The following is a 26,673-nucleotide window of genomic DNA, read 5'->3' as shown; positions in this document are numbered from 1 at the left end:
TAGATGAAATCATCTGAAATAACTGTTTTCAGTTACTTATTTCTTCCCATTATAATGGATCTCTCCCCCCAGGAATTCAGAGTTCCTGAAAGAGGAAACACCCATTCTTCTTGTCAAAGGATGTGGAACTATTAAATCTTGAATCCAGTCTGATACCCAGTCCTCCAACCAGGAAGCCCCAGTTGTTTACCAATCTGCTAGGCTGAAAGACTAGAGTTCAGAAAAATGCAGGGCATGGCCTCTGCCTATGAGAAACAAATTTTAAAACTCTTGCTCACACCAAGTCACCCATAACATTTTGCCTATCTTTCTGCCTGCATTTCTACATTATAGAATTTATCCAAAAGAAAAACTTTTGTGGGCAAAGATTTTAATACAAAGATGTCTAATCTATTCCCTTAAAGTGTTTCACTAAATCAAGCTTTAATTTTTTGCATATCTGGGGCCAGGGAGATAGCACAGCAGTAGGGCATTTGCCTTGCATGAAGCCAACCCAGACTGACCCAGTTTGATTCCCAAAATCCCATATCGTCCTCCAGCCTTCTAGGGGCAATTTCTGAGTGCAGAGCCAGGAGTAACCCCTGAGCACTGCTGGGTGTGGCCCAAAAAACAATAAATCTATAAATAAATAAAGTATAAAAAAATTGCAAATCTTTTAACCAGAAGTTTCAAGTGTAAAGATTTATCCAAAGGCCATGAATAATAAGGATACAAAGATTTAGCTACTAACATGCATTTATCTATACACATATTCATAGGTGTATGTTATTTTCTGAGTATATGTCTATATATCTATATAGTCAGTCATTTAAGGACCTTCAAGATTACCCAGTGATAGTCACAGGTTCTAAAGAGTCCCAAATAAACATACACTAAGTAGAACCCAAGAATTAAGAAGTATCTGGGGCTGGAACACTAATACAGCACTAGAGCATTTGGCTTGAATACAGAAAATCCAAATTCAATCTTGGGCACCCCACATGGTATCCCAAGCCACCAATGATCACTGAACACAGAGGTAGTAACAATAATTGTTGGTTCAAAATAAACAAACAAAAAAGCAGTATAGTATATTTTCACTCATGTATATAGAGAAAAAAATGGATAAATTAAATAAAACAAAATTAAATATTTAGACTATAAGGCCAACTAGTGATTACCAGAAAAGAAAGAAAAAGGGAGGATAAACTGGAACAAAAAGGACAATTGAATGTGGAGAATAGAATGGAGTTTTAGTCATGAACATATTGTAATGTCAATGCACGCTGATTTTCACCTAATGCATGATTTTCACAAAATGCACACCTGAAACAAAGATTCTAATGTAATCTATTTCCATTAAAATAAGTAAATAGTAGGATTTGGTGGATTATATAAGAATATAAATTATATTTTAAATGTTAATTAAATCTAAAAAAGTTAAAGGTATCTGATCTTACCTTTGCCAAAATATGCAAATACCTTTGCCTTAAGGTTATGTGTAGGCATAATATTTAGTCTATCCACCAGAGGCCAGTGTAACATTAGTTCCGGAACTATATCTTACACTGTGCAATGAACACTACAAAGACTGTAATATATACTATAGATACACTATAGAGGGACATTGTAAAATACATACTATAACTACTTACTTTTATTCTACATATCACTGGTTTACTTTAATATACACAGTTGGTTATTTCTAAGAATAAAATAGGGACAACCAATACTGTAATATTTTTACTTTTATTATCTGTATATTTAATATTTCTTCAATGTTCAATCTTGATATGTCTCTTCCAAATCATAAATAATCCTCATAATTGAAAGGCGGGCAGCTACCATGTCTACATCCAGCCAGCTCCATAGACTCACTATTTTTGAGAGAGCTGTAAACCAACCTGTAAAAAATTATGGGTACACCAGACACAGCTGAAAGCTGGAAATCTCAATCTTGGGAGAAGTCAGGCCAAGTCACCACCCTGCTGATGCTATGCCTACTGCACATATCACATATAATCACTTCTTCACCACTCTTCTATGACTCTCTGCAGAGATACCAATCTGACCAAACTCCAGTAGTATTTGAGCTGTTATCACAATGACATTTTTGGAATGAGTCTGGGTACCTTTGCCTTGCCTTCTTGTACTTCCAGAAGACCTGGCAGCTGAAAACACAGCCCACAAAAGCTAAAGTGTCAGAAATTGTGCTTGGAATGTCTAAACCTTGAGGCAGCACAACAGCTCCATTTGGGGGATGGGGCAGGATGGTTTGCACCAGGCAATACCCAGAGATTATTCCTGGCTCTGTGCTCAGGGTTCATTCCTGGCAGTGATCAGGGGACCATATGGGATATTGGGGATCAAACTAAGGCCGACCCCATGCAAGGCAAATGCCCTACCATCTGTGCTATCACTTTGGCCCTCAACAACTCCATTTTTTTTTTGTTTAATACTGTCATCCTCATAGGAACACTCCATTTTAGAGTTCAAGGTATATCTGAAGTCAGATATTCAGAAACAAATTAAGTAACAGAACAGTCAACTAACAACAGAAGCTTATTAAATCTTCTGATAATGACTTAATGATATTATTGGAGATACCATCATTTCACAAATTTGCTTATGACTAAATTTTGTTGTTTTTGTTGTTGTTATTTATTGTTTTGTTCTGTTTTTCTCTTCCTTCTTTTGTTTCTTTTTTCTTTTTTAAATCTTTAAAACTTGCCAAGTACTATTTCTATTGGTTATTGCAAAATACATAAGAAACATCCAGTGTAGATACAAAACTCTTGTTTTATAGATTCAGAGAGCCTGAGTACCACTCCCAAGTGGCAGTCTTAAAGATTTAATAAAAACTTAGACCAGATCTTCTGAATCTTAAGCAGAATATAGAAGAGTACATTTCCAATACACTGGTCTTGTCCAATAAAATAAGAAATATAGGGGCCATAGCAACAGCACAGCGGTAGGTGTTTGCCTTGAATGCAGCCAACCCAAAATGGACCCAGGTTTGATCCCCGGCATCGCACATGTCCTGCGAGCCCACCAGAAGTGATTTCTGAAGGCAGAGCTAGTAGTAACCCCTGAGCATGCCAGGTGTTGCAGGAAAAAAAAAGAAAAAATATAACTTACATAAAACTTCATAAAAGTAAATCTTATCAACCTAAAAAAATCCAACCTTGTCCTGTAGCCATACTTTTGTGCTTGCCTACATAAGAATGCCTCTGCTTAAGTGTTTCAAAAAAAACTTAGCCTCTTCACATAAATTTAGATAAAGTTAGATGGAGCAATTTCCTTTTGCCACCTTTACAAATAAGTGTTTTTAGGAGTTTTCAAAATTTTTGAGGTAGAACTTCCTCTGCAGAAATTTGTAATAATCCATAATTCATACACTAGCATGCAACATTAAGGCAACACCAGAGCAGATAATCAATACACTTATCTTTCACATTCTCTCATCTTTTCGGGGCAGTCCAAAAATGTCTAAAACATAAAGAGAGAAATACAGTCTGTGGAACCACTATCTATTCTTACTGCTCTTCTATTAACTGGTAGAGAATGTTTATTCACCCAAAAAAAATGTAATCTCAAACCCCAGAACTATATTCTGGATATCGTTTTATTAGCACCGCATAAAGAGTAATGATCATTGCCCTACCAATCAACCCTAACTCTACAGTCTACAAACATGCAAACGGACGTGGTGCTTTCATATATTAATAGCCCATGGAACACCAATATACAGAAATGAGAATTGATATGTTAAAATGGAGAATCTGTGTCATTCATCTTCTAGTCCCAAATTCTAGCTCAATAGCCAAGATATAGCAAGAACACAGCCAATAATGAAATGACCTCACATTAACAAGACACTCATAGAAAGGGCTAAAAACCAATACCCAGGGGCTGGAACAGTGGCACAAGCGGTAAGGCATCTGCCCTGCCCGCACTAGCCTGGAACGGACTTCAGTTTGATCACCCAGTGTCCCATATGGTCCCCCAAGTCAGATAATTTCTCAGCGCACAGCCAGGATTAGTCCCTGAGCATCACCGGGTGTGGCTCAAAAACAAAAACAAACAAACAAACAAACAAACCAATATCCAATTGTTGTGTTACTGATCCTACCCTAATGAATAATTGTTCCCCATTCTAGGGTGTGACCTGGTGATAGTATACTGGATTATTTCTTATTTGGTATTCTGCTCCCACCCTAGGGAGGTACCTGATTCTTGTGTATAATAAAAGATCTGAGGAAGGCTGGAGTCATTCTGGGGTGGATTCTTCAGCCTTATTCACTGTATAAAGCAGATATCTCCACTGAATTTCGCTGGATCTCAGATGCCAGCACCCTTCTGCCTCTCTACTCTGCTGTCCTGCATTTCCGGCCTGATTTCACCCTTGGTGCGGCTCATCAGCCAGCCTGCCTTCCTGTGAACTTTCCGGGGAGTCTGCCTTCCCGTGAGCCTTCCGTGGAGGTGAGTCGACACGCCCAGAAAGGGAGGAGCCACTGAATTTCGCTGGATCTCAGATGCCAGCACCCTTCTGCCTCTCTACTCTGCTGTCCTGCATTTTCGGCCTGATTTCACCCTTGGTGCGGCTCATCAGCCAGCCTGCCTTCCTGTGAGCTTTCCGGGGAGTCTGCCTTCCCGTGAGCCTTCCGTGGATCTCAGATGCCAGCACCCTTCTGCCTCTCTACTCTGCTGTCCTGCATTTTCGGCCTGATTTCACCCTTGGTGCGGCTCATCAGCCAGCCTGCCTTCCTGTGAGCTTTCCGGGGAGTCTGCCTTCCCGTGAGTCTTCCGTGGAGGTGAGTCAACACGCCCAGAAAGGGAGGAGCCACTAAACTTCGCTGGATCTCAGATGCCAGCACCCTTCTGCCTCTCTACTCTGCTGTCCTGCATTTTTGGCCTGATTGCACCCTTGGTGCGGCTCATCAGCCAGCCTGCTTTCCTGTGACACGCCCAGAAAGGGAGGAGCCACTGAACTTCGCTGGATTTCAGATGCCAGCACACTTCTGCCTCTCTACTCTGCTGTCCTGCATTTTTGGCCTAATTTCATCCTGGGTGCGGCCCATCTGCCAGCCTGCCTTCCTGTGAGCCTTCCATGGAGGTGAGTCGACACGCCCAGAAAGGGAGAAGCCAGAGGAGCACAGTTGCTCCGCTCCCCTTCGCGACGGTGCACAGCATTTAGCCGATGAATACAATCACAACACGTAGAAAAACACGCAGTACTAGTGTGACAATGGGGAAACAACACGGGCCAGTGCCAGACATAGAGAATGAAGATGGCAACTCTGATGACTTGAACATGACCAACCACCTAGTCAGTCTCTCAGATAAGGAGTTTAGAGTTGCAATATGGAACATGTTCAAAGAACTCAAACAAAGTATAGAAGAGAAAACTAAAAAGAATCAGGAGAATATGAAGATAGAAATGAGAAAACTCCAAACAGAAATTTCAGATCAAATAACAGGTCTGAGAAACTCAGTAGATGAATTGAAGAAAAACATGTTTGAGATTTCCCACAGGTTAACAGCAGCTGAGGATAGAATCAGTACACTGGAAGATGAGATATATAACAATTACATACAGCAGAAGAAATTGGAAAAAAGCCTCAAAGCAAATGATCAAACAATGGAAAAATTATTCAAAAAATGGGAACAGATGAAAATAGAAGTCTATGATAAGCTCAACAGAAACAACTTAAGAATTATTGGAGTCCCAGAGACTCAGGAAGAAAATCTCCAGGAAGAATCAACAGTCAAGAATATCATTAAAGAGAAACTACCAGAGATAATGAATACATGTGATCAAATCCTGCATGCCCGAAGAGTGCCAACTAAAAGAGACCCCAGAAAAAACACCCCAAGACACATCCTAGTCACAATGACGAATCCCATAGATAGAGACAGAATTCTGAAAGCAGCAAGATCGAAAAGAGAAATTACATTCAAGGGAACATCCTTGAGATTTACTGCAGACCTGTCACCAGAAACACTCAAGGCCAGAAGGCAGTGGTGGGACATAGTGACAAAACTCAATGAAATAAATGCTTCGCCTAGAATACTGCACCCAGCAAAACTCACTTTCAGGTTTGAAGGAACAATACATAGTTTCACAGACAAACAACAGCTCAAAAACTTCATAGACTCAAAACCATTCTTAAAAGAAAAACTGAATGGCATACTTTAAGACAAGGCTTACCAACAGACACACCAAACTTTAATATAAAGATGGCACTAACTCCCAGGACAATTCTTTCTCTCAATGTCAATGGACTAAATGCACCAGTTAAGAGACACAGAGTGGCTAAATGGATCAAAAAACTCAATCCAACCTTCTGCTGCCTACAAGAAACGCACCTGAATAGTCAGAACAAACATAGACTCAAAATAAAAGGCTGGAGGAAAATCATCCAAGCAAACAACACCCAAAAAAAAGCAGGAGTGGCCATATTAATATCAGATGATGCAAACTTTATACTTAGGAAAGTTGTAAGGGACAAAGATGGACATTTTGTATTAATCAAGGGATATGTACAACAGGAAGAAATCACCCTCCTAAACATATGCACCGAATGAGGGGCCAGCAAAATATTTAATACAACTGTTGACAAATCTGAAAAATAATATCAATAACAACACAATAATTGTGGGAGACCTCAACACGGTATTGTCAACACTAGACAGGTCAACCAGACTGAAACCCAACAAGAATATACTAGACCTGAGGAGAGAAATGGAAGAAAGAGGCCTAGTAGATATATACAGGACACTCCACCCCCAGAAGCCTGGATACACATTTTTCTCTAATGTACATGGGACATTCTCTAGGATAGACTACATGTTAGCACACAAAACATACCTCCATAATATCAAGAGAATAGAAATTTTGCAGGCTGCCTTTGCTGACCACAAAGCCCTGAAATTATATATAAACTACAAAGGGACACAGAAGAAAAATTTTAACACCTGGAAGTTAAATAGCCTCATACTGAATAATCAGTGGGTACGAGATAAAATCAAAGAGGAAATCAAAACCTTCCTGAAAACAAATGACAATGGAGACACAAATTATCAGAACCTATGGGACACAGCAAAAGCAGTACTGAGAGGAAAATTTATAGCTTTGCAAGCACACATCAGGAAAGAAGAAGGGGCATACCTGAATAGCTTAATGATGCAGCTCATAGAATTAGAAAGTGCTCAACAGAAGGATCCAAAAATAGGGAGGCAGAAGGAAATAACAAAGCTGAGAGCAGAAATCAATGAAGTGGAAACCAGAAAAACCATCCAAAAGATCAACGAAAGCAGAAGTTGGTTCTTTGAAAAAATAAACAAGATTGATAGACCACTGGCAAAACTAACAAAGAAAGAAAGAGAGAGAAACTTGATAACTCGTATTAGGAATGAAAAAGGAGAGATCACTACTGATATGGTAGAGATTCAATGGGTAATCAGAAACTACTTTGAGAAACTCTATGCCACTAAAAATGAAAACCTGGAAGAAATGGATAAATTTTTGGAATCTTATAATCTTCCACGATTAAATGAAGAGGATGTAGCATATCTAAACACACCCATTACTATTGAGGAAATTAAGAAAGTAATCAAATGTCTGCCCAAAAACAAAAGCCCAGGCCCAGATGGATTTACTAATGAATTCTTTCAAACCTTTCAAGAGGAACTACTACCAATCCTGGCAAGACTCTTTCATGAAATTGAAAAAACAGGAAAACTTCCAAATAGCTTTTATGAAGCCAACATTACCTTGATACCTAAACCAGACAGAAATGCTATGAAAAAAGAAAATTACAGACCAATATCGCTGATGAATGCAGATGCAAAGATCTTCAATAAAATCCTGGCAAATAGGATTCAATGCCTCATTAAGAAGATCATCCACTATGATCAAGTAGGTTTCATTCCAGGAATGCAAGGCTGGTTTAACATCCGTAAATCTATCAACATAATACACAACATCAACAGCAAGAAAAATAAAAATCACATGATCATATCAATCGACGCAGAGAAAGCATTTGACAAGGTCCAACACCCATTCTTGATCAAAACTCTCAGCAAGATGGGAATGGAAGGAACCTTTCTCAATATAGTTAAGGCCATCTACCACAAGCCAGAGGCAAATATTGTCCTCAATGGAGAAAAACTGAAAGCCTTTCCTCTAAATTCTGGCACAAGACAAGGCTGTCCTCTCTCACCACTCCTATTCAACATAGCACTGGAAGTACTCGCTATAGCGATTAGGCAAGAAAAGGATATCAAGGGAATCCAGATAGGAAAGGAAGAAGTCAAGCTTTCACTGTTTGCAGATGACATGATACTCTACTTAGAAAACCCCAAAGACTCTACCAAAAAGCTTCTAGAAACAATAGACTCATATAGCAAGGTGGCAGGCTACAAAATTAACACACAAAAATCAATGGCCTTTCTATACACCAATACTAATAAGGAAGAAATGGACATTAAGAAAACAACTCCATTCACTATAGAATCACACAAACTCAAATATCTTGGAATCAACTTGACTAAAAATGTGAAGGACCTATACAAGGAAAACTATAAAACTCTGCTCCAAGAAATAAGAGAGGACACGCGGAAATGGAAGCACATACCCTGCTCATGGATTGGCAGGATTAACATCATTAAAATGGCAATACTCCCCAAAGCACTGTACAGATTTAATGCGATCCCCCTAAAGATACCCATGACATTCTTCAAAGAAGTGGACCAGGCACTTTTGAAATTTATTTGGAACAATAAACACCCTCGAATAGCTAAAGCAATCATTGGGAAAAAGAATATGGGAGGAATTACTTTCCCCAACTTTAAACTTTACTACAAAGCAATAGTTATCAAAACAGCATGGTATTGGAATAAGGACAGGCCCTCAGATCAGTGGAATAAGCTTGAATACTCAGAGAATGTTCCCCAGACATACAATCACCTAATTTTTGATAAAGGAGCAAAAAATCCTAAATGGAACAAAGAAAGCCTCTTCAACAAGTGGTGTTGGCACAACTGGGTAGCCACTTGCAAAAAAAATGAACTTAGACCCCCAGCTAACATCATGTACGAAGGTAAAATCCAAATGGATTAAAGACCTCGATATCAGCCCCAAAACCATAAGATATATAGAACAATACGTAGGTAAAACACTCCAGGACATTGAGGCTAAAGGTATCTTCAAGGAAGAAACTGCACTCTCCAAGCAAGTGAAAGCAGAAATTAACAGATGGGAATATATTAAGCTGAGAAGCTTCTGCACCTCAAAGGAAATAGTGCCCAAGATACAAGAGCCACCCACTGAGTGGGAGAAACTATTCACCCAATACCCATCAGATAAGGGGCTAATCTCCAAAATATACAAGGCACTGACAGAAATTTACAAGAAAAAAACATCTAATCCCATCAAAAAATGGGGAGAAGAAATGAACAGACACTTTGACAAAGAAGAAATACAGATGGCCAAAAGACACATGAAAAAGTGCTCCACATCACTAATCATCAGGGAGATGCAAATCAAAACAACGATGAGATACCACCTCACACCCCAGAGAATGGCACACATCACAAAGAATGAGAATAAACAGTGTTGGCGGGGATGTGGGGAGAAAGGAACTCTTATCCACTGCTGGTGGGAATGCCGTCTAGTTCAACCTTTATGGAAAGCGATATGGAGATTCCTCCAAAAACTGGAAATCGAGCTCCCATACGATCCAGCTATACCACTCCTAGGAATATACCCTAGGAACACAAAAATACAATACAAAAATCCCTTCCTTACACCTATATTCATTGCAGCTCTATTTACCATAGCAAGACTCTGGAAACAACCAAGATGCCCTTCAACAGACGAATGGCTAAAGAAACTGTGGTACATATACACAATGGAATATTATGCAGCTGTCAGGAGAGATGAAGTCATGAAATTTTCCTATACATGGATGTACACGGAATCTATTATGTTGAGTAAAATAAGTCAGAGAGAGAGAGAAAAACGCAGAATGGTCTCACACATTTATGGGTTTTAAGAAAAATGAAAGACATTCTTGCAATAATAACTTTCAGACACAAAAGAGAAAAGAGCTGGAAGTTCCAGCTCACCTCAGGAAGCTCATCACAAAGAGTGATGAGTTTAGTTGGATAAATAACTACATTTTGAACTGTCCTAATAATGAGAATGTATGAGGGAAATTGAGAACCTGTTTAGAGTACAAGCGGGGGTCAGGTGGGGAGGAGGGAGACTTGGGACATTGGTGATGGGAATGTTGCACTGGTGATGGGTGGTGTTAAGAAAAAAAAATATTGTTATTCAATAATGGAATACAATGTATATACAATATATTATAAAAAAAATTCATCAGAGTGACAGAGATAAACACAGAAAAGACTAAAAAAAAAAATCAAACAAAAGACCAAAACCAGCAATACAAAAGAAAGCACCACCATAACAAATACAACAACCAAACAATAACCATAAGAATAAAAAAAAAAAAAAAACAAAAAGAAAAGAATAAAGGAAGGAGGGCTGGTGTGGCAAGGTTTTTTGTTTTGTTTTGGTTTGGTTTGGTTTTGGTTTCCGTTTTTTGCATTGGCACAGTAAATATTGGGGAAATTAAAAAGGGAATTCCCTTAGCCTAAAAGATACAGTGTTTCTTCACCCTTGAAAAAAAAAATAGAAAAAAGCTGATATCTCCTGAAGCCTGACTGCCTGTGAATTTTCTACCCACTGCTATGCTGAACCCTCAGACCTGCCAGCTGAACAAGGTGGCAGACAAGTGGTCCGAGCTGGAGGAGAAATACCTCATCCTCCATTCCATCACCTTCCAGGGGTCTCAAACTCAACTTACCTGGCGACCGCAGGAGGCAAAGTCAGAGTGAGACAGGGTCACATAAGGGATTTCACAAAAAAAAAAAAAAAGTCCTCAACGGCATTATTAACAGTTTTAATTATTTCTTCTGAACATGAATAGAACATTGAGTGAAGATCATGAACAGTTCTTCTGAAAATGGCATCTTTTGCCTATTCCTTGCTGCCAGAGATTTGACAGCGCTTCTTCTCACAAATCTGAACCACATTTGGCTTTAGAGAGGAAGCAGTTGAGACCCTCAATATGACTTGAAGAGGATCATAATTAAGTCTAGACCTGTACTTTGAGTTATTGAAGTTCAATATGGAGAATAAATTTTCTCACAAATATGTGCTTCTAAAAAGGCACATGGTGCGCTTGAACATTCAGGAAATCTCAGGGAAGCTGGGGGGAAATTCTCTCAAAAAATTGCCCTTGCATGTCTGCTTTTCTACTAATTTCCCTGAACTTTGGCTTTGAGATCAGAGTTGCATTGCAAGTCAATGAGCTCCATTTGAAGCACAGGAGGGGCATCTTGCACATCAAAGGAAAAGGGGTCCACAAAAATTTGGAAAGTGGCTCTGTGCTTTTTGAAGTCTACAAATCTGTGATCAAATTCCTTCTCTAGCTTAAAAATAGATCACCACTGAATGTTATGCCTGCATCCACAAGTTCCTGGCAGGCTGGGAAATGGCAAAGGTTTGTCTGAGAGAGCTGGGATTTCCATAATATGAGTTTTATGGAGAATGCTCTCAAGTTGTCATAGGCAGCACTGATAAGTTGCCCCTGGCCTTGTAACATCTTGTTTAGTACATTGAGCTTATGTGTGATGTCAACAAGAAAAGCTAAGTCCATGAGCCATTTGTGATCACTCATCTCAGAAACAGCATTCCCATTCTTCTCCATGAGGGCTTTCACTTCTCTCAACTCAAAAACTCTTTTCAGGACATTTCCCCTGCTGAGCCAATGTACCTCAGTGAAATAGAACACATCTCCATATTCTGACTCCATTTCCTCTAAAAAAGCTTGGAACCTCCTGTGCTTTAAGCCCCTGGATCTGATTTGGTTGATGCATTTCACAACAACAGACATCACATTGTCACACGGCAGGCATTTACTGCAAAGGACCTGCTGATGGATAATGCAGTAAAGAGCAATGGCCTTCTCTACACCCTCCTCTTCATGTTTTTTTGAACAAGTGCCACCAGTCCATTTTTCCTCCCTGTCATCGATGGCGCTCCATCGGTTATTATTCCAACAAACCTCTTCCATGGTAAACGTGCATTCTCAATGGCATCACACAGATGCCAAAATATCTCATTAACGGTGGTCTGGCCATGCATTGGAATTATTGGGAGCAGCTCCTCTGTCAATTCAAAATTGCAATCATCACCACGGACATAAATTGTGAGCTGCGCAGTGTCTGTTATATCTATACCCTCGTCAAGAGCAACTGAGTATGCATCAAAACATTTGGCTTTCTCACACAGTCGATGATAAATGTCACTTGACATGTCAGAAATGCTCTCTGCAACAGCGTTGGCAGAAAGGCTGATTTTGCTAAACTGACCTTTCTTTTCCAGACAGATAATGCTTGTAGCCTGTAATATGCATTTTTTAACAAACTCTCCTTCTGTGAATGGTTTCCTTGCCTTAGCAATCATCTCACTGATGCAACGTTCTCCTTGGTTGCTTTCTTGAAGAAGTCTTGTTGCCTCATTAGACATGTTTTAAGACTGGCAACCCGCTTGGCTCTCTCATTTCCTTGATATTTTGCACATTCCTCAGCATGTTTAGTTGAAAAACGGCATTTCAAGTTGTATTCCTTGTGCACTGCAAATTTCTCTGAGCAAATAAGACATGTGGGATGCCCCTGTGCTCAACAAAGAAATACTGCGGCTCCCACTTTTCCTGAAATTGTCTGTGCTCATCATCAATCTTTCTCTTCACTGCAGACTTTGATGAAGTCATGATGAAGGTATGACAAAATCTAATAAACTTCTCTCCCTTCTTTCCCTTAGGCCTCCAATAATGCAAGGGACAGCGGGCAGGAGCAGCGGAAATGACGTGTGCACTAGGCGCAAAGTATTCATGATTATTCGCTTACCGAATATTCACAAGAAAAAATCGCATTAGTAAGAAAAAAAATCGCAAAACATCGCATTAAACATTTGCATACCCCAAACGGAACTGTTCGGGGTATGCGAATCTCAGCTCTAAGAAAGCAGAGGTAGAAAGAATTGTGGAAAATACACTAAAAATCTCATACTCTACCAGCTGTGATTTAAGTTTCATATTGGCAAAATATGAGATTGTTTTAAGATTAAGTTTCCTGTTTGCATCCCTTTGGGTATAGCTGACCATTTCAAAGAAAATATTATTGTATTATTTTAGTGGCTTGAAATAACATTTTGCTAAAACCATCCAATTTGAATATATGCTCATTCAATTGAATCAAGGGATGAAATCTTATGACCACCTGGGTGTACAGACATGTTATCAACAAATAAAATCAACAGCTCAGGTTACAGAGAAGTACAGAAAAAACAAATATGCACCCACTTCACACAGCTTATATGAACTACTTAAAGGTTGACAGTAACCATAATACAAGTTTGTTTGGCTATAAGTAATTCTTTACATGTATTTTGTAAAAATTCAGATCTCTAAAGTCCTGGATTCAGTCTCTGGCACTAAATACACACAGAAAGTTCAAAATCCTATTGCATTAAAAAATTCTCCTCTCCAATTTATTTGTACCCATAAAACTGTGCTATATTATATAAGCTGAACATATAGAAGGACAAAAATGCTTTTATTTGCACACAAACCAAATTTGAAAACATCTCATAATACCTTATTTACTGAGAAAAAATACTAGAAAATATATTTATTGTTACAAAATACTGTGCATTAAAAATACTGCCAAAAAATAAATTTAATGATTGTAATTCAAAATGGTGTAAATACTTAAATACATTTTCTCTCCTTATCCAATTACACCTAAACTACAGCAGACACGAAAAACAAATGATTATCTATGGACCAAATATTCATGTGTAGAATAAACATGAATTGTAACAACCACAGCTGAAGATTTATGCTAATATATCTAAAACAAAATGGCTTGATCAGCTCAAAATCCATCATAATTTGAGGGGGGAAATTTCCTTCTGCAACTGAACCAGCAGTTTTTTGCGTTTCATAATTTGTCAATTTGTTCCCTAAGTGTAGTGATTTAGTGATGACAAAAGAAATAGAAAAACAAATGAAAATTGCTTAATTATAGTTTGCAGATGTTCCCTCAAAGAGAAGGAGCAGGTTAAAGCAGCTGATGCAGTTTCTTCCATAGAGTTCTGCTATAAATTAATTCACTTCATCCCATCCTTTTTCCTCCTTCAGCATTTCTATGTGATATTTAATGTTACATAAGTCGTGATAAAGAAGTGACATATGGATCGCCACCAAATTTATGATGAAGAAAAAAGGTATGAACTTGTTAATCTTCTCCATCTATTCTTTTAGGCAATACCAGAAAAAAATAATAACATCAATAAAAAGCTTTGAAATAACACTGGTTGCTTATACCTTCCCTTGGGATACCAGATTAATTAGGTGGGCTATTTTGTTAATTGCTTTTAGGAGCAGATTCTCCTCTGCTGCTTTCTACAACAAATTTCTCTTGAGGTTCATATCCCGATGGCCTTTCTCTTATGTTGAACTAAGTTTATTGCTATGTGCGATGTTATTTTCAAAGTGCACACTTTACTGGTAGACTCACATTTGCAAAAGTGCCTGTTTTTTCTTAAAATGGCTAACGGAAAAAAAAAAAGAAAAACAGAAAGACACTGCAAATGGCCTGTGAACCAAAAACACCAGTCAATATTCTGTAGGGAATTAAATGACTGATAACAACAGTACAGAAAATGTGGTTGAAGTGCCACCTGGATGCATAAAGCTGGTCAGTTCGTTTCCAACTTCCTCTGGCAGGCAATCTGCCAGTTGCAAGGGTATCAAAACAATGTTTAGCCCGCTGGTGTCTATCTAATACTCGAAAGAAAACAACTGCAAAAGGCTACACAGCAAGGATTATTTTTTTGTTGCTGTGTTTTCTTTTATGAGAGTAAGCTGTTTTTCTGCTCTGCTGAAATTCCTTTCCTGCTCTGAAATTGGTAAGAGGGCCAGCTGCTCGCTCTTATTTTTCTCTGTGGTGTTTTTCTAAACAGACTTTATATTCATTCTTCAGATTGGCAAAAGACTGTACTCTGGTGGAAGTTTAAAGATGGATTTCTAACGTTCATATTCAAAACAGCTTTGGGGACCAAAATGACATGTCAACTTTGGAAATATGTTGTCTTTATGTGCTGTCACGTTTTGTCTTTAATTACCTTTTTTTGAAAGTAGTCAAGGGTGTGTACTGATATTCCTGTGGCTGAACTGACAAGTCAAAATTTACCAGTCCACAAGTGTAACTCAAATCCCAGCCCAAGACTCTAAGCTCCTGACAGAACAAACACTCAATACAAAAAGAATGAAAAGATGCCTGAAATTAAATCTGTATAACTTTAGATCTTAAAGATGTCACTCAGTTTCTTCCAATCTCGGTGTCTCCAAGGCCAGAAACTTGGGACTCATCTTTGACTTCCTTCTTCTTTATCCTCTGTCACTCTCATTATCAGGTACTGTCACTCCCTATTTTAAGAGTATCTCATGGGCCCCTTTTTCTCCGCATTTCCTCTTCCAGTGATCTTATCCTTATTGCCATATTACTTATTTCTGCTAAACATCCTGGCTAGTCTCCTAGAATTTAGGTGCTTCTCTCCTTTGCTTCTACCTTTCAAAATCACTTGCAATGAGTGTGAATTTGCATGTGATTGCATGTACGTAAGTATATATGTGTGCATACATCACATACATGCATATATGTGTATCTATTCCACTGTGACTCCCTCAGAGCTAGAATATAAAATGCAAACTTGAGGATCAGGCTATAGTCCTTTGTAGACTCCTAATCATAAGTGTATATGTTCTTTAAGGGCCTGGAGATGAGTGGTACAGCCCCTGCCTTAAAGGAGCAAAGTCACTAGTCACTCCCTTGAACTACGGCACATATCAAGCGGGAAGACTAGAAGCACTCCTATTGAGATCCCTAGTGACATTCTCCTGTGCACGAAAATCAAGTATGCAACCATGCAAGGTAATGACAACAAAGGCAAGGGAGGGGAAAACAAATACATATTAACAAGTATGAAAGGTGAAAGAGATTGAATTCACAGAATATTTTAACCAGATATATTGAAGGACAATAAAATACTAAAAACACCAAGTAATGAAAGTGAAATGAAAATAGCACATACTGTGGTACATATACAAAATGGAATATTATGCAGCTGTCAGGAGATGATGCCATGAAATTTTCCTATACATGGATGTACATGGAATCTATTATGCTGAGTGAAATAAGTCAGAGAGAGAGAGAGAAAGACGCAGAATGGTCTCACTCATCTATGGGTTTTAAGAAAAATGAAAGACATTCTTGCAATAATAATTTTCAGACACAAAAGAGAAGAGGACTAGAAGTTACAGCTCACCTCATGAATCTCACCACAAACATGGATGAGTTTAGATAGAGAAATAACTACATTGTCAACTATCCTAACAATGAGAATGTATGAGGGAAATAGAAAGCCTGTCTAGAGTACAGGCAGGGGTTAGGTGGGGAAGAGGGAGATTTGAGACATTGGTAATGGGAATGTTGCACTGGTGATGGGTAGATGGGTGGAGTTCTTTAAATGACTGAAACCCAAACACAATCATGTATGTAATCAAGATGTTTAAATAAAAATATATATATATATATAAAAAGAAAACAGCACATATTAAGTAGAAACAAAACTATTCATCAAAATGAAAAATTGATGTAGAGATATCAAAGTCAATAAATATGGCAATGACTAGAATGCTGCTATTATATGGTAATATAGAATTAAATTTTCACTCAGCAAAATGGGTCCTAGGAATTTTAAGAATAAACTGAGAAAGGAAAATAAATGTTCATTTAAAAATTAGCATTAAAAATCATATTAATGATGTGTATATGAAAGAGAGAGAGCTGTTTAGTTATTATCATCTCCTGCTATCCACGCTGGTTGCTATATGTAAAAAAAGAGCTGAAAAGACTGAACATCAATTTATTTTTTTTATTTTTTTTATTATTTTTATTTTTTTTGGTTTTTGGGCCACACCCGGCGGTGCTCAGGGGTTACTCCTTGGCTGTCTGCTCAGAAATAGCTCCTGGCAGGCACAGGGGACCATATGGGACACCGGGATTCGAACCAACCACCTTTGGTCCTAGATCGGCTGCTTGCAAGTCAAACGTTGCTGTGCTATCTCTCTGGGCCCTGAACATCAATTTATTATCCACAATATCTTAAATATATAATTTCTGCATAATGGTAGAGCAATAACTAACCACTCAAAAAGGTGGAGCAACAGATTCTAGAATTTCTGAAATCATGGCCACATGACATCTCCAAATTTTTCAATATGGACATCCTAGTAGGAACTCACCAAATTAGATGTCAAAGTGGCATAGAAGCCACCCAGGTCAGCAAACAAAATCAATAACAATGTTCAACTAGCAACAAAATACTTTAGTAAGTCTTCAGACAATGACTTAATGACTTTATTGTGAGATATAACTTTTCACAGATTTTCTTTTACTTAAGTTTTTTTCAATAATTCCATTACCTCTTAGTTTTGACAAGCAATATAAAGTAAATTCTTTAAAGCCTGCCCAAAGGACAGGCTTGTAGGTGGGTGAAAAACTGGGATAATGGTAGTGAGATTGGTATTAAAACAAGGAATGCCAAAACAACTATATTATGAGCAACTTTGTAAACCATTATGTTTAAATAATGTAAAAGACATAAAAATAATAAATAATTCGTGGAGTAAATGCTTCCCAAATTGGACTATGTGATAATCCTGGATGGAAAACTAAAAGAATCTCCTGTATTTCCTTTCAATCGTATAGCCATAACGCTAAGGTTTTGAAAACTAACTCTTCAAAACCAATAAATACAGGTATTGTCGACATAGCTCAAAGGGCTGGGGTACGCGTTTTGTATATGGAAGGTATGGATTCCATCATGAGCACCATATGGTCCCAGAAGCACCACTGTGTGACCCCATAGAGTATATATGTGAATATATTCTTTAAATAAATAAATAAATCCATGATGCAAAGGGACCATCACAAGTAGATCCATTTTAACATCTTGAGGACCCAGGAACTGGTGGCTCAGTGAAGATCACAGTCACACCTCCAACATACTCTTCAGAGTAGACTTTAATATCTTCCTCAGGGATCACTGGATGCCCCCCCACCTAAGCTCACAGAGACCCTGTCCTTCTCCCCATTTGTATACTTAAACATGAATGTAATTTCTTTATTTCTTTGGTTTTTGGGTCATACCTGGCAGTGTTCAGGGGTTACTCCTGGCTCTGTGCTCAGAAATCACTCCTGGCAGGCTCAGGGTAACCATATGGGATGCTGGAATCGGACTGGGGTCTGTCCGGGGTAGGCCACTGGACAACAAATGCCATACCACCAGGCTATCGCTCCAGCCCCATAAATGTAATTTCTTATTTGCTTATTTATGTCTCTCATTGGAGTGCCTGAGGAACACAATCTAGTTTTGAATCCTTAGTACCTAAAATAATACTTAGATCATCAAACAGAATTATAAATGAATTTAGTAACAGGCAATCAAATATAACTATTCACATTTCTTTTTATAACCTAAAAAGTATAGACATATGACAAAGAGAAAGAGGCATTTTTTCTGCAGAGGCTGATAAATTAATCATAATCACAAAGAGACAGAAATATCAAAGATTGAAATCTAGTCTCTCATCTTTATCCACAGTAATGCCAAAGGCATAATAATGTCTTTACCTGTAATGAATAAAATCAAAATTTGCATGCTAATTTTCCAACACTAATCATACAATTTTGTCTTACTCTCTTGAACAGATGACACTGCTGAAAATTCAATTATTAACACTTTGTTAAGAACTAATAAAACATATCTTTAAACATTTTTGAGAAAACATTATATTTATTATCTGCTAAAAACCTGTTTTTTTAAATAAACTGTTTAAAAATACATATTTTGCAAAACATAATCAACACAAATGTGCTGTATTGTGCTACAAAATTTTAACAGCTTCCAACTGTTTTCCAAGAATCTAAAGCAGTACTGTGAATTCCTTTCAATAACACTGTAGTTTAATTTTTTTTCCAAGAAAGTATTTTAATAGGATTACTGACCCTTTTAACACTCTTGGAAAGAAAATGAATCCCATAAGCATTCTGGCATATAACTATTATAAAAATAAATAGAACAGTCAATCAGTAGAAATGGTAATAGACTTGAGAAACTAGTTACTTAAAAACTGTATATTAAGTATGCGTGATGATAACCACTTTAACAAAATTATTTCATTGCATATAGAAAAACACACCCCAAAATAAATGAAAGATAAGAAAGAAGGGGAAAACTTGGAGAAAATACCTTTGTATCTTCTTTAAAACATAACTAACTACCTTCACTTTGATCAATTTTTTTTATCACTCAACTCTTAGACTTAATCCTTCATCCTGCTTGGTTTTTCAGAAGGCTATTAAAATGTTTCAGGGGTAGGAGTATTGGGGACTGTCCTACTGATTTAAGACACATTTTTGCATTCACAACTCTTTGTGCTTTAAGAGGAATTTTTTCAGGTCATTAGTTTATAATGTGAAGTGGTGCCTAGGGATATTTTGAAAGGGAAAAAAACCCAGTGTGCTCAGAGATGCAGTTTATGTGACATGCGTCATCATTTATTTCAGCTCAATTTGGAGCCTAAAACTAAACTCAAAACGAAGTCATCACATCTGCAACAGTTTCTTTCTCAGCATGCAATGATTGTACAGAAATCTGAAAACTGAATTGAAGCCATACCCCCCAAAACAAAAGCATTGTAACATCCTATAAATCTTACAGCTCTTTCAAGAAGTTAGTACTGTTTCATAGCACCAAAATTAAGTCTTACAAATAATTTTCAAAATAACTTGAATTATTATAAAATAATCAACTACAAATCCTCTGGCATATCATAAGACATTATTTCAGCCAGGTTGTTTTGTTTTTCTTTGCATTGCTTTTGGTCACACCATGCTGTGTTCACGGCTTACTCTTGGGTTCTATGCTTAGGGCTCATATCCCTGATGGGGGTGGAGGTACAATAAATGATACTGAGTATTGAACCCAAATAAACTATGTGCAAGGTAAACAACCTACCTGCTGCACTATCTTTTTTCTTTTGTTTTTTTGGTTTTTGTTTTTTGTTTGTTTGTTTGTTTTTGGTCTATGGGCCACATCCAGTGACACTCAGGGGTTACTCCTGGCTATTCACTCAAAATTGTTCATGGCTTAGGGGACCATATGGGACACCGGAGATCAAAACGAGGTCAGTCCTGGATCAGCCGCATGCAAGGCAAATGCCCTACTGCTGTGCTATTGCTTCAGCACCTGCTCTATCTTTCTGGACTTGATTTCCACCAATTTCATACTTGCTTCCAAACCTTATTCTCACAACATCATGCTACTACATTTGAGTACATAAAAGAAACTAAATCATGAGGCTCAGACAAAACATTCATCTATTTAAAATTTTAAATACAAAGGAAGACTTGATCATAATCAAAATTAATAGTAAATCAAAATCCTCTTTGTATAAATGTAACCAAAGTCTGTTCTTTTCTTTAAGTAAAAATAAGTTGCTGATCTTCCAACAGCCTTGTGCAATGAACAAAATAAGTTAGAACCATAATCCTTTTTTTCATTATGAACACCCTTCTTTCACTGTGGTTAAGAACACATGAATCATGACTTAATCAAAAAGGGAAGTACCTCTAGAGTTTCTTTACCTCTGGGATTATGAAATTTTGTTTTCAACCTTGAAGGCATATTAACTCACCAGAGGCTATTTTAAAAATACTATGATTCCTAGGCCAAGCTCTGATTTGAGTGGGTTTCAATTCCAAAATACTCAAGAGTATCCAAAAGACAGGAAACCAAAGGGTCAACAGCTATAGAAGGAACCAGTCAATGGCAATCTGAAGCAAAACCAAGAGAAAAGATGACAAACTCAGATGCCTACTGGAGTCACTTACATGAATAAAGTAGGCACTTTATATATACATTGGAGAATTTTGTGTGTCAGAAATAGTGATAAACTGGAGAGCTCACAAGGCAAGGGCTCATAAGTTCTAGCAGAGACTGATGTGAGAGAAAATACCAAAAACAGATATTTTTTCCCTTGCCCAAAACTCACAAATACACACACTCAAGCATTTAAATTGTTCTATGAGGCAAACATATTACAGATGTTTTTCCCTTCACATTCAGTTTCTCATTTGTGGTCTAAATTGATAAAAAAAAAAAACATTGCATCACTCTCAATAATAATAACAACACCAAGATTTATTATATTAGCCACTATGACAAAAGCTTACATAGATTACCTTAGTGAATTTCCACCAACCTTTGAGTTCCCTTTTTTCAGTAATCACCACTACCATGGACACAGAAGCAGTGATGGCAAATGATGGGACCCAAATGTATACAGTGTCTGCCATAGCCTATAGCATGTAATATTTCTTAAAAGTTTTAAACAGCTTTAAAAATCTCCACTAATAATACATCAAATTTTAGTCAAGAGAAAAGGATTTTTCAGGTCCTTTCTAGTACTCAGTGGCTTTGACCATTTGATTTATAGACCATTGTATTATATTTGACCATTGTATTATAGAATACAACCTTTGGTTGTATATAAATGTGAGTATTCATATGCATATTACAAATTGCCCTGATAAGAATGATTGGTCTAAGGAAAAAACTGACTGCTCATTAAGTAACTTGTCTGATGAGATAGCAAAGATAGATACAATTATAATAAAATGCTTGACTTCAACTGCTATAAAAATTTCAACTCTCCATTTCACCTTTTTGTTTTGTTTTTTTCTTTTGTTTTCTGGGGCCACATTCAGTAATTACCACATGTTACTCTTGATAAGGTGCTCTGCTAAGATGCTCTATCCCTGCAATGCTGAGGAGATCATGTAGTGCTGAATATTAAATCCCAGGATTTAACGTGTGCCCCAGACCAATAAGCTATCTCCCAGCCCCATCAATTTTACCTTTTAAAAGATGAGTAAAAGTGCTTAGAAATTCTTCATAGGTTTGCTCATGACAACTAACAAATTTATCTAGAACATCTTCAACTGATCGATCTTCATCCATCATCTCCAATCCTGATGTCTGGGCAGGCATTTCTATTCACGAGGCCACTTTATCTACAAGACAAAGGAAAATATGAGTTTGAGAGGAAACTAAGATGCCAGCCTCAATGACAATATTCTAGACAGGGAGACAAAAGGATTTCAAATCTCCAAAAGCATACATCAAAACATTAGAGCAATAAACTCTTCTTGCATTAATACACCAAAATTTTACTCATATTTTGAATGCCAAATTTTGTAGCCATAATTGATTTTTGCTTCAGTTTCCCCACTTATATCTTCTTAACTTCTGAAATATCACATAACTATGTAAATAGGTAGTATATCACATAACTATATAAGTAGGTAAGTCTGTCAAAGTGAGGTGCACTTCAAATAAATTTCCAACATACCATTTATCCAATGACAAAACAATTTTAATTTTATTTAAACTAAAGAGTCATGATTTACAAGTTTTTGGTAGGTGAGACTTAAGCATATAATATTCCATCACCAATCCAACCAACAGTTAAAAACAACAAAAATATTGGCCAACATTTATTAACTATTTATTTGGAGCTCATAGGTGCATAGGTACTTATCTGATTACTTTTAATTTTTGCTGCTTGCAGTGCCAGGGATATAACTCAAGGCATCACACAGGCAAGGTATGTCCTCTACCCTAAATCACATCCCTGGATCCTATTCTCAACACTTGAATAGTACCTTCATATCAGCTTTAACAAGATTAGAGATGTAGATCAGTGGTATTGCACTTGCCTATCACGTGTGAAACCCTTAGTTCAAACTTCTGCACCCCACACCACCCCCAAAGTCATAACAACCCTCACCTAGTTGAAGTTGCTAAATTATGGGAGTCTAATGCCAGGGTCCATGACCATTATCATGAGCTTAAGTCTACCAATTGTGTGATAATCATCTACTCATCCCTGTACTTTTGCACTACTGCTGCCTAACAGGGAACTTGTCTGAGCTCCAACACATCCACAGACTGAGAACTTTGAACATTACAAATAATACTCAGGAAAGCTCCATTAAAGACTCCCTCCAAAACTAGGCCTAAATATCTTTCCTCAGAGAGACTAGACTCCAACTAGAAGTCCCCTGGTTCCTTAGAATGAGACTGAATAATTTTCAGCCCTGCTTTTACCAGCATCCTTTCAAATATTTATAAAATATCTATACTGTCATTTCTAAATCTCATTTCATTCACAAAAACAAAATCTCTTTTTCAAAATCCAGTACAGAATTTTGTTTTTGGCTAAAGGCTTTAGTTGTCCATCTCCCATCATCCTAGAAAGACCTAGTTATAATGTCTCTTATTGCACTGCTTTAGCAGAAGCTATGCTTATTTCTGTGCTATTAGATATAGCGCCATAAAGGGCAAGGTGTACATATTTTCACTATTGTATCCAAGTTATGACATTGGTTAGCAGTCAATAGAGAATTACTGATTTGAACAGGTACTGTAGATAAATATTGCTAGAAGTTGACAAATTCACCAGTGCCCTTATATGACATGACTTCCAGCACTTTCACCTCTTGAACAGTCTATCTGAAAAAAATATTACTCACTAACCATACTGTATCCTTTCAAAATAAGCCATTTAGAAAGTAGACCAAGACACCAAATATGGCCTAGACATAGTGAGATCTGACTAAATCCCTCATTCTGAGTATGGTCCATCTATTCCATAGCTGAAGATCATATTCTCAATGTTGGTAGCCATTTCATATCAATAGTTCACATAACCTATAGCTGCTAACAAAATACTTGTCAGCTAAGATACAATGAGTCGATGCTTGCAGAGACTGAAGTTGTCTACTTGTAATATTTCATCTGATTAAATTCCATCCATTCTGAATAACATCTCATTCTTGCATAGTCTTAAGAAAACTGACTACAGAAAGCTGAAGAGCTGGAGAATAATGAGTCAGCTCTCCAGTATAACTATTATGAAATAATATAAGTAAGCAATTTTCAATATTGTATTGCTAGAAGAAATTTTCTTCCATTTTTTATTTGTTTTTTGTTTGGGGTTTTATTCTGGGAGGCCACACACAACAGTGTTCAGAGGTTTGGCTCTGCACTCAGAAATCACTTCTGGCAGGTTAAGGGGACCATATGGAATGCTGGGGATCAAACCCAGGTCTGTTCTGAGTCAACTACATGCAAGGCAAATGCCCTACCACTGTGCTATTGCTCCAGCCCAATTTCTTCCATTTTTAATCAAATTAAAATCTGTTACTGCACTTTAGTACTTCGAAAAAGTTTATTTAAAAATGTGTTTCATAAGATACCTAACCTCATTTAACAGTAAAACCTATTCCCAATTAATAGAAAGGTATTGGTTATTCTTTAAATAACTTAATGAGTCTTTATCTATTTCTCAGAAGAAATACTAATGGTCTTGCTTTTAAAGTACTTTATCAGACTCACTGAGATTTTGCATTTGCACCAACTGCCTATTTTTTTCTTTTTGTTTTGTTTTTGTTTGGAGGCCATACCCAGCAATGCACAGGGTTACTCCTGGCTCTGCATGCAAGAATTGCTCCTGATTGTTCCCCAGAAATCATATGGGATGTGGGGGTTAGAATTCTGAACAGCTATATGCAAGACAAGCATTTTGCTCATTGTACACACATATGTGCTCTGGACCCACAAATTGCTTTTCTACACTCCAAAACACTCCAAACACTTCTAAGCTCAAGGGTTTTAAGTAAGGAATTATGAAATACATGTTTCTCATAGGTTTACAATGAGGATTATAGGAGTACAAAGTATTTCAGAAAATGTTACCAATGGGGCCAATAAAATACTACAGTGGGCAGAGCCGTTTTCTTGCCTGCTGTCAAAACAAGTTGAACCCATGGCACTCCATTGATCCTCCACCTGGAAGGAGTGATTCTAGAGTGCAGTGCCTGGAGTAACTCCTGGGCACACCAGGGAAGGAAGAGTGAGAAAAAGAGGAAGGGAGAAAGAAACAGAAGAGGGAGAAATAGAAAGAGGGAGGGAGAAAAATACAGAGGAAGGGAGATAGAGGGAGAGTGGGAAGGGACAGAGGGGGGAGGAAGGGAGGGAAGGACAAAGGGAGAAAGGAAAAAATGGAAGGAGATAAGGAAAGGAGGGAGAAAAGAAGGAAGGGCGTGAAGAGGGGAGGGAGGGAGGGAGGGAGGGAGGGAGGAAGGAAGGAAGGAAGGAAGGAAGGAAGGAAGGAAGGAAGGAAGGAAGGAAGGAAGGAAGGAAGGAAGGAAGGAAGGAAGGAAGGAAGGAAGGAAGGAAGGAAGGAAGGAAGGAAGGAAGGAAGGAATTAATTTAGCAATTGATCAGTCATAATATTTTTTCCTTTGCCTACAATTATATGAACAGGGATCTCTCTCACCTTAAGGTACTGAGATTACCTAAAGATAAACCAAGCTAATTCATGTGTTATAACCCTAGATGAGGCATGGTTTGGGCAGAGACAAAGTAAAAATTAGAAGTATAGCTTTGCAGAGACAACATAAAATAATCTGTTTCATATTTAAATTTTAGATAAACAGAAAAAGTTATAGCTTCTGAAAATTTATCTGCACACTGTCAGCCTTTAGCAATTTAAACTTTAATAAATTATGCCTGCAGTTGATAAATAATGATAAATACACTCAAAGGTGGCCATTATGTTTCAAGATATGCATTTCATTAAAAGTATGTCAATCTATTTTTCAGAATTGAACCCCACAGAACTCCAGCATTGCATGGAGTGTCTTCCTCCAATCATGAAGGTCTTTGACTTCAGTAAGCAAATATAAAACTGAAATAGCCAGTTTGAATTGTGTGTTGTTGAAAATGTCTTCCACAGATCCCATGAGAGTGATAATATACATCTTTAAAGCTTCTTTTCAATTCTCAAATTGATGTGTTTTGAGAAATCTATAAGGCAGAGACTATTACAAAAACCAGTTTAACCAATTGCCATTATCCAGAGTTTAACAAATCTCCACCTTCAAAGTGGAGACTTTCCTTACCTATAAAAACAAAATAACCTAATATTTTTGTTTGTTTTTGATTTTGGGGGGGGGGCCACATCCGGCGGTGCTCAGGGGTCACTCCTGACTCTGTGCTCAGAAATTGATCCTGGCTGGCTCGGTGTATCATACCGGATACCAGGGATTGAACCAGGGTCCGTCCTGGGTCAGCAACATGCAAGGCAAATGCCCTACCACTGTGCTATCTATCACTCAAGCCCAGAAATAACCTAATGTTAAAAGTCTCCAGGGTCTGACAGAGCATACAATCAATTACAAAGCAGTCAATCGGTTATGCAAATCCTGGTGGTTTTCTAGAAAGAAGAAAATTTTTCAATTGCCATTAACATTTTGTGTGTTTTATCATGAAGTATTTGTCTAAAAGGGAAAAAAAGTGTTGAGAAAGAGACTGGCTAACATGTTTTCACTTAGTCTTTATGTTTTAAGGTTTAAAAATCT

The 26,673-nt window shown here is 37.6% G+C and overlaps 1 protein-coding gene across 2 annotated transcripts in view; it reads right to left on the bottom strand.

Annotated features, from left to right (window-relative positions):
• Positions 1 to 26,673, bottom strand: part of IFTAP (intraflagellar transport associated protein) — an 87,218-nt gene that overhangs the window by 45,423 nt on the left and 15,122 nt on the right. For both annotated transcript variants that reach the window (XM_049779898.1, XM_049779899.1), the window contains exon 2: positions 22,105 to 22,260. In XM_049779898.1, coding sequence (XP_049635855.1) covers positions 22,105 to 22,237 — 133 coding nt within the window. In that variant the 5' untranslated portion in view covers positions 22,238 to 22,260. The remainder of the gene's footprint in view (positions 1 to 22,104; positions 22,261 to 26,673) is intronic.

Source organism: Suncus etruscus, chromosome 9, assembly GCF_024139225.1.
Source record: "Suncus etruscus isolate mSunEtr1 chromosome 9, mSunEtr1.pri.cur, whole genome shotgun sequence".
NCBI lineage: Eukaryota > Metazoa > Chordata > Mammalia > Eulipotyphla > Soricidae > Suncus > Suncus etruscus.
Note: the sequence above shows the minus strand (reverse complement) of the source record. Positions and strands in the feature narration are given on the sequence as shown.